The sequence below is a fragment of the Salvelinus fontinalis genome, chromosome 4 (assembly GCF_029448725.1).
Source record: "Salvelinus fontinalis isolate EN_2023a chromosome 4, ASM2944872v1, whole genome shotgun sequence".
In the NCBI taxonomy this organism is placed as follows: Eukaryota; Metazoa; Chordata; class Actinopteri; order Salmoniformes; family Salmonidae; genus Salvelinus; species Salvelinus fontinalis.
Genome location: NC_074668.1, coordinates 46,867,821 through 46,879,936, shown reverse-complemented (window position 1 = coordinate 46,879,936; position 12,116 = coordinate 46,867,821). Strand labels below are relative to the sequence as shown.

Sequence of the window (12,116 nt, the reverse complement as noted above, 5' to 3'; positions counted from 1 at the left end):
TTTATTAAATTATAATGTCTAACTCCTAACTAGGCTATGTGTTAATGTTGTTGAATAGTCAATGCCTCCCATTAGAATACAGATCAGAGCTACAGCTATTCCCTTGACAGAAACATTAATGCTTTACTACCTGACCCCTGACCTCTTGGTTTATTAGTGACACACAACACTGCTATATTGTCTGCCCATAACACCCTTAAAGAAGACACTCGCAGTGCATAGAGACACATCACGTCAGGAGGAGCAGCTTCATGGGCGGACGTACGGTGTATGTGTGTGTGTATTGTATGTGTGTGTCTTCTTCTCTCTCTGCTCCTCTTGGCTCTCAAGGAAAGCTCATCCATGTTATTCAGGTTTCTGGCCCCCTGCCATTAATGACGAGTCAGGAGAAAAGGGGTGTACACACACACACACACACACACACACACACAACCTTAATGCCCCTCTCAGTGTATTCAGTGGTAATGAGCGCTCAGATGCCTGCCTGCACCACACCAGAAAATTGGAAGCATGATTCTGAATTTATATGAGTATTTAGGAGTGCAAGGCAGAGGCTGTGCTGGACTGAATGCCATTGTTGCATAATTGATTCATCAAGCCATGGTGCCGGGGAAGGGGTGAGCGGGGATGAGCGCGGGCCAGTGGGGGTTTGGGTGGGTGTTGAGATGACTCTTGAGACCCCAGGGTGGAGAGCCGTAAGAGAGAGGATTTAAAGGCAATGCAGGGGGGGGGGGTTGATACCCCGCCTACGTTCAATGTTGAGTTTTATTTGTTTTTCAGAGCCGACGACCAAGACATAAACTCTTTCTGCAATTTATCTTGAAGACCATAGGTGAGGGTTATCTCTGATGTGTGCTTTGGTATTGAAATCATCTCAGTGAGTATTAAGGCGTCATTTTTATTTGGTTTTGGTGCAATATTTCGCGGACCCTTTGTTCCTCTGGTTAGTCTCTGCTCTACTGTTCTCCATTCCCTTTACCACGGTCCTAAAGCATACAAGGGTTGCTCATACAAGGGTTGAGGTATGGTTTCATTTTGAAATAATAGGGAAATAAATGTGGATCTAGATAGGTAGAGCTCTGAGTTTAAAGCCGTTCTCTTCTCGCATGCTTCTCCCACTGAGACTGTTGGTGATATTGACACACACACATGCGCGCACACACACACACACACACACACACACACACACACACACACACACACACACACACACACACACACACACACACACACACACACACACCCTAACTGGGGATCACCCTCTGAAATTAGTTAGACTATCTCTGTGTTATTGAACATAGCGCGTGTGGGATTGTGTGGGATTATACCACGAGAGCATATTCGTTTAAGCACCAGGCCAGTGTGCCAGACACTGTCATGTTTGGTATTTGAAAGTGTGTGTGTTTCAGCGATATCATCTTGCTGATGGACTAACTACAACCCTTTGATCTTCTGTGTGGTCAAACAGTTTCAGGATTAACCAAAGATGTGTATATTCATTAGCTTATTTAGTTTTGTCGACATTTGGAAAGTTCACCACCAAATTTGATGTTTCCATCAGGCCTGTCCTGACATTGTTTAGGTGCGCGAGGAGGAATAGCCGCTCGAATTGGAGAAGATGCAGAGCGTGTTACTCTTTCCTGAATTTCTTGGCCTGCCGGGAGCATATGTGACCACATTAATATAGGACGACTTGGAAGAATGATGATCCACAACAGACAGCGCATGTCAGTAGCAGAAGTCAAAAAATACAGGCAGACTGGCCTGCTACTGTGCATTTTCTAGAACTTAAAAACTGTAAATAGTAGACCTGCAAATGATCCAACTGAAATTAAACATTCAAATTACAGGGCTTTTGCGGCATTATTCAAATGACATTTTGACTGTAGCCTAGAGTAAAATGTTGTACTCGAAAACAAGAATGCAATTATTCATTGTATTGTGGCGTTGCAGGCTAGTCTAGGTAGGATAATTGTGTTGTCCCTAAACAAGATCAATAGGGGAGCTTTTTGAGCTGCGTGTCTCATGTCTTCACTGTTCTTTCGTGTGCAATGACGCACCTGGCCTCTCCGCTGCCTATAAGCTATTCCTCCTATTTGTTCTTGTGGATTCATATAGAAAATGTATGCAGCTTTGAATGCATTTGTGTGTGGTATGATTGCTAGTTAGCCTATTGCAGATCTGGACAAACGATCCACCTACCACTATTGTCATTATGAATGGTTGATAGAGAGCAGTTAGACTGGTAGACTATATTGACCTGTGGTATAGAAAAAGTTAGCACACGGAAAAAGCATAGTGCATAAGGAAAGCACCAAAACACCTTGATATAAGGGAGGCTCATGCAAGCAGATGAGGACACTACCCTCCCCTGAGGACACTACCCTCCCCTGTGCTCCCCTGTGCACAATAAAAAAACACACAACCATCTCCAAAGCACACAACAAAAAAAAAACTATTTCAGACCCACCCCCCCACCTCAGTAAATTTCTAACTGTCCTTTACCACAAAAATACAAAACACATGCTTTAGATGTTCTTGGTAACAGTGTGGCAGGTTTATTGGGAAATCTTCCAAGATGTTTTTTTTTAATGCATTTTTTTTTAATGTGATATCTTCATGGCCCAAGAGGACGAGAACAAAGCTAACTCTGACAGAAATCAGATTGCGTCTTTGTACTATATTATCCAGTGCAATATTGAAATATCACCCCTCTAACAATGTCTTCTTAATGTGTTATGAATGGGAAACCCACGTTACAACAAGAAGTTCTTAACTATTTCAAAAGTGAAGTCAGAGAGAGAGGGGGGGTGGGGGGGTGGGGGGGTTGGAAAGCACAAATTGACAGGAGAGCAAGTCCTTTGCATTGTGCTATTTCTCTCTCTTTCTCTCCCTCTCACCCTGTCTTTTTCTGGGCTCACTGCACCTACTGGCTTCACTGCCTGCTGTCACCCCTCCAACATGTTCAGCTTTAAATGCACTTGTTCCCTGTTTCCCCTCTCTCTCTCGCTCTCCTTCCTTCCTCCATGCATCCCCACTGAGGGCTGTGTCTCAGTGTTTCACCCACTACAGCCTCTGACAGCACTGACACACATTGGTCCCACAGGGAGAGGAGGACAGAAGACACAGAGAGAGACAGAGAAAGAGAGAGACCGAGAGAGAGAGACAGAGAGAGAGCAAGAGAGAGAGAGAGAGAGAGAGCAAGAGAGAGGGAGAATATCACAGCAGAATATTGACTATAGATCAGTATGGGAATAATGGCTCACTGTCAGTAGCCCACCTCTGAAGCATTTGCCTGATATATTTTTTATCTAATCTCTCTCCAACCTCTATTAAAGCTGCATAAAGATGTCAGTGAGAGAATGTTAATATCCTGAGGGCATTTGCAAAAAAAAAAAAAATGGTCGCTTCTTTCACATATGGGCTTAGTGAAAACATAAGAATATTTCTCGTTAGCGACATAAGTCACACCTGGGTTCAAATACTATTTGAAATAATTTAAAATACTTTATCTGGGCTTGATTGACCCTGCCTGGCGCAATGGAACCAATAGATTAATTAACCCTGCCCATCTTATACTAGCGCAAACGGTAAAAATATTCGAAAGGTTTGAAATAGTATTTGAACCCAGGTTCTCTGACGTTAGTTAATTAGTGGAGAGGTATGCAGATGGAATCTCTGCAGGGCGTAATTACAGGCTGTAATTCTTCAGTGTACATATTCCAGCTGGGTTGGGATGATGCACACGTAGAGACAGGAACCTGTGGAATATGCATGACCTACGCCTTTTCACTTTCTTCCTTTAATTTATCCGCAAAAGATGTTTGTTTGAAGTGCCGCCTTTTTCACTGCTGTATTCTGCCTGATCAAATGAGAATTTGTTCTGTTTATATCAACATCATTCGGGTGTGTGCATGTTTGAGTGTCTGTGTAACATCCACACCAGATCATGTGGTGTTTGTGTTTATCTTTTCCCTCCAGCAGTTGATGACTTGCCAAAAAAGGGAGTTGAACATTTAATGAAAATCAAAGTGTTGTTGTGTTGCGTCAGGCTTTGAGTTACGGTATAGAAACACAGACACGAGACTGGACCATGTGATTCTTATTCAACTCGCTTAATACACGGCCAGGCATGACTCCAACACCATCATTAAGTTTGCAGATGACACAACAGTGGTAGGCCTGATCACCGACAATGGCGAGACAGCCTATAGGGAGGAAGTCAGAGACCTGGCCGGGTGGTGCCAGAATAACAACCTATCCCTCAACGTAACCAAGACTAAGGAAATGATTGTGGACTACAGGAAAAGGAGGACCGAGCACGCCCCCATTCTCATCGACGGGGCTGTAGTGGAGCAGGTTGAGAGCTTCAAGTTCCTTGGTGTCCACATCAACAACAAACTAGAATGGTCCAAACACACCAAGACAGTCGTGAAGAGGGCACGACAAAGCCTATTCCCCCTCAGGAAACTAAAAAGATTTGGCATTGATCCTGAGATCCTCAAAAGGTTCTACAGCTGCAACATCGAGAGCGTCCTGACTGGTTGCATCACTGCCAGGTATGGCAATTGCTCGGCCTTTGACCGCAAGGCACTACAGAGGGTAGTGCATACAGCCCAGTACATCACTGGGGCTAAGCTGCCTGCCATCCAGGACCTCTACACCAGGCGGTGTCAGAGGAAGGCCCTAAAAATTGTCAAAGACCCCAGCCACCCTAGTCATAAACGAACCGCTCTACTACCGCATGGTAAGCGGTACCGAAGTGCCAAGTCTAGGACAAAAAGGCTTCTCAACAGTTTTTTTAACCCCCAAGCCATATGACTCCTGAACAGGTAATCAAATAACTACCCGGACTATTTGCATTGTCTGCCCCCCCCCCCCCCAACCCCTCTTTTTACACTGCTGCTACTCTCTGTTTATCATATTTGCGTAGTCACTTTTACTATACATTCATGTACATACTACCTCAATTGGGCCGACCAACCAGTGCACATTGGCTAACCGGGCTATCTGCATTGTGTCCCACCCACCACCCGCCAACCCCTCTTTTACGCTACTGCTACTCTTTGTTCATCATATATGCATGGTCACTTTAACCATATCTACATGTACTACCTCAATACTACCTCAATCAGCCTGACTAACCAGTGTCTGTATGTAGCCTCGCTACTTTTATAGCCTCGCTACTGTATATAGGCTGTCTTTTTACTGTTGTTTTATTTCTTTACCTACCTATTGTTCACCTAATACCCTTTTTGCACTATTGGTTAGAGCCTGTAAGTAAGCGTTTTACTGTAAGGTCTACACCTGTTGTATTCAGCGCACGTGACAAATACACTTTGATTTGATACACAGTACAAATAATAAGGTAATGAACAGACCCTGGCCGAGACCCCACTCTCCGAGATCATCTCAGTAGGAGTTGGGATATGCAAAAAACACTTTTCCAATTCACACATGTGTATTAATACACACTTGTATGTGTGAAATTGGACACATAATAACCCACCAAATTCTCATTATTATTATTGTTAATTGCTTGTGTCCCATTATCCACAATATAATACAATGTACTGTAGTGTGCTACTTATGCTAGTATGGATTCCATAACATGAACATTGGAAGTCCCGCAAATGTTAAGTCCACCACAGATTACCATGGTTGACAGTATGATGGCATACTTACCAGTAGTAGTATGCTTATTGCGCTAGCTAGGGTATACTTATGGGCCACCCACCATGTGGAAGGAATCCATTTCATGGATTCTTTTTTTTGGCTCCTCTCAAAGACTTATGATGGAATTGTACAGTAGCATGTGTTTCGTATTCCAAATAGTAGTGACACAATGACTGAACAGATTGCCATGCTGCTGATCTGAGCAACAGGGTACAATTATGCACATCTTACTTGACACCTGTCCTCCCCCATCCACTCTCTATGTCTCTCTCTACCTCTTTCCCCCTCTGCAAATAATCTATCCATCGCTGGAGGTTCATCTATAGACACAAGGAGAGATGAATGGGCCAAATTAGATTTGAATGGCATAATGTGGTTTTAGCATTATTGCCAAACAAGGCTTGAGTGAGAAAGGGATAACCTGCAGGGAGCTTTCTTATTGCGGGAGAGTGATTGTGATGATGTGTCGAAGGACTGCTTAAAAGGTCTAATTGTGTGACTTGTGTGTCAGTGATTGAGGAAGTCTTGCAGGCTTTAATACCAACCAGAAACTGACTGCAGTCCAAATGAGCAGTCTCACTCCGTCTCTCCGTCTCTCTCTCCGTCTCTCTCTCTCTCTCTCATATATATATATATTCTCATATATATATTCATATATATATATATCTGCCCACCACCACCACCCCAGTCCCCCAGGTGCCACTGCAGGCTCATCATTAGCAGTGTCAAGGGGAACTGAGTGATACATGTGTGATGAGTGTTCCTGTCTCGTTTTTGATGGGTTACACAAGCACCCCTCAGTGAGGCTTGAAAGAGGCTGAAGGGCCAATGCTCTGGGCCACTCTGGGGGTGTACACCCATTATGGACTGGTTAGGTGGCAGAGCCCATACCTAGCCTAGATTTACAGCCTGTGTCTTGAAGAGCCATCCATTCCCTCTGTCTTTGTCTCTCTCGGTGCGCTCTCTCTCTCTCTCTCTCTCTCTCTCTGTGCACTCTGTCTCTATCTCTCTCTCTCACTCGATGAGTCACCCCCGTTGGGTGGCAGCCATGTTTGCTGTTGTTGTTGTTGTTGTTGTCTATCAGGCCTTAGGGTTAATTGGTGGGTTGTGTACTAGGTATTACCTAACTGCCTCTTCCCCCTGGCATTTCTGTGGGGGGAGGCTGAGGCTTCAGGGAGAGTGATGATTAATGTTGAAAGTTTAACACTATTACCCTTGAAGTGATATCATTTCTCAGGATATCTGAGATGTCTCAAGTTGTTTGATTTTCCCCATTTTCAAAGTAAAATATGACTTTTTTTACTCTGGATAACCCTTGCCATGTTCTACTGTATCTTTCAACTAATGGCTATGGTTTTATAACTGTACTTTATAAGTTGTATAAGAAATTGTATTATAAGAGCATTTTAACAGTATAATATATTATTATTATTTACATATAAATATGTGTATCGTTTAAGTATAAATCTTTAATTGTAGTTAATAACCATTTTATTGCAGTATAAGACCGCTATAAGAGCTTTTACTGTAGATTATAACAGTATATCTATTATATAAGAGCTATAAATATACCGGACATTTAACTGTATAATAGAAGTCTATAACTGTTTTCTAACCGTATACTTGCAGTATAAACTCTTTAACTGTAGTTTATAACAATTCATAACAGTCTAATGGTAGTATAACCATTCTGCTATGTGTGTGTGTGTGTTTCAGAGTGGAGCAGAAGAAGTCCAAGCCTCAGCACCTGAAGATCAACAGCAGTGTGGGGAGCTGTGAGAACCTCCCTACCCAACGCTCACCCCTCCACTCCTCTGACCATCGCTCACTCCGTTCCTTCTTCTTCCCCACCTTCATCCCCTCCACTCCCCCCGTCCACTCCGATGCAAGTAAGTGCCCTTTCTAGACTAACTTGGTCACTAACAAGTTATGATACCCAGGTATGCAGACAGCTTTCCTAAATCATAGGTTTCAGGCATTATACGACTGTATTGACTTCACAGTTTGTCCACTCTGTTATCTGTTCAAGTGTCATATGACCGTTGTCTGTGTCCAGTTTTATGGTAACTCTATGGTAGTACCACATAATATAGTTTAGTGTCTTAGCCATACTTAACACACAACCTCCACTTCCCATTCACAGTCTCTCTCTATATTCAGCCCTAAACCCAGTTACTGCTCTCTCTCTCTCTCTATGAGATTATACACATAGACGAAGACTAATCCTTCCCAGATCACATACATGTATCCTAGGATACCCAGAGGTACCGTGTCAGCGCATACAGCCACCTTATTGGCTGTTGCCTTCTTAGTGCCCCCACCGGAAGCCATTAGCGCCCGAGCGGTACGGAGAAAGAAAGTGAGAGGAAGACGATGCGAGGAGACTGAGAATAATGGAGGCAGGGACAGGGGTGTCGGGGACAGGAGTGAAATATGGCCGTCGATAGGGGACCTGAATGGGTTTAGACCAGGGATCATCAACTAGATTCAGCCGTGGGCCAATTGTTTCTTGAGCGGATGGTCAGGGGGCCGGAACATAATTACAAATCATTTGTAGACTGCAAATCGACCCCAAGAAGCCCAAACAGATATAATATTTGACTAAAACATAATAATTTGAAACCTTGCTTACATTTGTGTACGATCACATACACTGAGTGTAAAACACATTAGGAACACCTGCTCTTTCTATGACACGAATCCAGGTGAATCCAGGTGAAAGCTATGATCCCTTATTGATGTCACTTGTTAAATCCACTTCAATCAGTGTAGATGAAGGGGAGGAGACTGGTTAAAGAAGGATTTTTAAGCCTTGAGAGATTTGAGACATGGATTGTGTATGTGTGCCATTCAGGGGGTGAATGGGCAAGACAAAAGATTTAAGCGGCTTTGAATGGGGTATGGTAGTAGTTGCCAGGTGCACCGGTTTGAGTGTGTCAAGAACTGCAACACTGCTTGGTTTTTCACCCTCAACAGTTTCCCCTATGTAGCAAGAATGGTCCACCACCCAAACAACAGCCAGCCAACTTGACACAACTGTGGGAAGCATTGGAGTCAACATGGGCCAGCATCCCTGTGGAACACTTTTGAGACCTTAGAGTCCATGCCCTGACGAATTGAGGCTGAAAAGGTTGACAGTAGGTTGAAAAAGGTTGACGGGCAAAAAGGGAAAGTGTTCCTAATGTTTTGTACACTCAGTGTATATCTTTCTATTATGCATGTGAATCACTTGGAGCTGATTTGCTGTTGGGCCGCAGAGTGCATCCGTACACAGACTAGGCTAGTGGCAATGCCTCCAAACAATTGTGATACCCCTACCCGAGGTACAACAAGACACAACCATGTTTCTCACTCCCCTAATGTCTCCCATTTATGATATTTTACTGAAAAAGTGATTGCATTGATAGATATTGTTACAAACCCCCTTAACAAGAAAATGTAGAATAATGCCTGGATAGAGGGGGGATGGAACCCAATATTACAAACTCTGATATTGCTCAAAATGTGGAATACAAGTAGTCAGTTGTCTGCCCATCATACACAACAATAATTAGAATATCTTAATGCATAATGGAAATATAGACCTGTAAACACAGAGATACAATAGGTGGGAAATATCAACTATGTATATTTAAGATGAATGTAAGCTTGGCTTTTTGGTAACTGATTAATCGACTACATTCCAAGTCAAATGTTCTGTCATTCAGTGCGTTATGGTTCTGCCTGATGAAAATACATGCAGTTGCACATGTTTTGTTTTGATGTTGTGGCGATTGTATATAACTCTTAAGCGTAGCCTATAGGCCTAGGACAGGGTTGCAGAGCCCATGCATAGCCGATAGAGCCAAGTGAAACGTGTTCTTATAAGCCCAGTCAATAAGCAATCGAGTGTGGAAACAGAGTTTTGGGTGGACACTTTTTAAAAGAGGATCCCAGCTTTCTCCTGCTGCTATATTTATTGCTTAGTTCTTAAAATGAAGCAGATAAATCCGCTTTACAACCGGTGTAGCCTATCTGGCGTAAAGGGCCTTCAGAAAGTATTCACACCCCTTGACTTTTTCCCCCAAAAATGGTGTTACTGTAACGCTTGTCGTAGTTGGAAGAAGAGGAGGACCAATGCGCAGCGTGGTAAGTGTCCAAAATGATATATTTAATAAATCAAACAGAATACTGAACGAAACAACAAAAGTACAAACAACCCGAAACAGTCCCGTATGGAGAAAACACTAACACAGGATACAACCACCCACAAAACACAAATGAAAACAGGATACCTAAATATGGCTCCCAATCAGAGACAACGACTGACACCTGCCTCTGATTGAGAACCATACTAGGCCAAACACATAGAAAATCACCTACAGAACAAAACATAGAAAAACAACAGAATGCCCACCCCAACTCACGCCCTGACCAAACTAAAAATAAAGACATAAAAAAGGAACTTAGGTCAGAACGTGACAGTTACAGACTGAATTTTAAATTGATTAAATTGAGATTGTGTGCCACTGATCTACACACAATACCTCACAATGTCAAAGTGGAATTTTGTTTGTAGAAATGTTTACAAATTAATTTAAAAAAATGTAAGCTTAAAAGTCTTGTCAACCCCTTTGTTATGGCATGTCAAAATATGTTCAGGATACATTTCAGCACATTTTATTGAACCAGTCACATTAAAGGTTGCATGGACACACTGTGTGCAATAATAGTGTTTAACATGATTTTTTAATGTTTACCCCATCACTGTACCCCACACATACAATTATCTGTAAGGTCCCTCAGCCGAGTAGTAATTTCAAGCACAAGTTCAACCACAAAGACCAGGGAGGTTTTCCCCCAAAAATGCAGACATTGAATATCCCTTTGAGCATGGTGAAGTTATTAATTATGCTTTGGATGGATTTTCAATACACTCAGTCACTACAAAGATACAAGCGTCCTTTCTAACTCAGTTGCCAGAGAAGAAGGAAACCGCTCAGGGATTTCACCATGAGGCCAAAGGGGATTTTTTTAAAGTTACATAGTTTAATGGCTGTGATAGGAGAAAACTAAGGATGGATCTCAAATATTACTCCACAATATATACACACGGCTCGATGTGGCTTAATGTGACCATGCCCCCAGTAGGGTACAGCAATAAGGTACTCGCATTACTCCCATGTATTTAGCCAAACTTTCATGGCATCCTCAGCAAACTGACACTTTTTTGTAGTTTCAATAAATAAACATTTTCTGCAGGCTCACGTGTCGTTATTAACATACTTGGCTGTCACAACAACAAATGATTTGCATGATACTTATTCTGACACTACATTTTTACACGACCGGCCAACACTGACAGTAAAGCTAGTAAAGCTGTCCGATTATACTTACGTCACTGTTTGTTTACCCCTAGCTTTTTTGCCGGTTAGTTGATATCTAGCTGGCTAGCGAGAGAAGTTCATCTCAATCTAATTCTCTAATCTTAAATATGTCGTGTAACTTCTTCCAGTCTTTGCCTGTCGCTGAATGGTCGAGGTACATATTTAGAAAGTTGATTATTCTTGGCTTGCCTATGTCCTTTCAACTTGCCAGAGACCAGCTGTGCAGACAACCCTACCAAATGGCCCAAGTATCCTATGGCAATCTATACACCTACTTGGTGGAATCTCCAGGTTTGCATAAATATCCAAATGCAGAAGAATATTATAGTTGTTATTTGGATGGATACAGTTCATTAGTCCTTCTTGTAAGCTAACTAGCAAGCTTTGAGCAATACACATGCAGTTGAAGTCGGAAGTTTACATACACTTAGGTTGGAGTTATTAAAACTCATTTTTCAACCACTCCACAAATTTATTTTTACCAAACTATAGTTTTGGCAAGTCGGTTAGGACATCTACTTTGTGCATGACACAAGTACTTTTTCCAACAATTGTTTACAGACAGATTATTTCACTTATAATTCATTGTATCACAATTCCAGTAGGTCAGAAGTTTACATACACTAGGTTGACTGTGCCTTTAAACAGCTTGGAAAATTCCAGGAAATTATGTTATGGCTTTAGAAGCTTCTGAAAAGCTAATTTACATAATTTGAGTCAATTGGAGGTGTACCTTGTGGATGTATTTCAAGGCCTACCCTCAAACTCAGTGCCTCTTTGCTTGACATCATGGGGAAATCAAAAGAAATCAGAAAAAATCTCAAAAAGTCTGGTTCATCCATGGAAGCAATTTCCAAATGCCTGAAGGTACCACGTTCATCTGTACAAACAATAGTACGCAAGTATAAACACCATGGGACCATGCAGCCGTCACACCGCTCAGGAAGGAGACGCGTTCTGTCTCCTAGAGATGAACGTACTTTGGTGTGAGAAGTGCAAATCAATTCCAGAACAACAGCAAAGGACCTTGTGAAGATGCTGGAGGAAACAGGTACAAAGTATCTATATCCACAA

At 42.3% G+C, this 12,116-nt stretch overlaps 1 protein-coding gene across 4 annotated transcripts in view; it reads left to right on the top strand.

The window, feature by feature from the left end:
- The window catches only part of ksr2 (kinase suppressor of ras 2), a 197,218-nt gene that overhangs the window by 66,776 nt on the left and 118,326 nt on the right, over positions 1-12,116 (top strand). For all 4 annotated transcript variants that reach the window (XR_008759197.1, XM_055920366.1, XM_055920367.1 and 1 more), the window contains one exon: positions 7,393-7,565. Coding sequence is in view for 3 of the 4 variants with exons in the window: in XM_055920366.1 (XP_055776341.1) it covers positions 7,393-7,565 (173 nt within the window). In the remaining variant the exon portion in view is untranslated. The remainder of the gene's footprint in view (positions 1-7,392; positions 7,566-12,116) is intronic.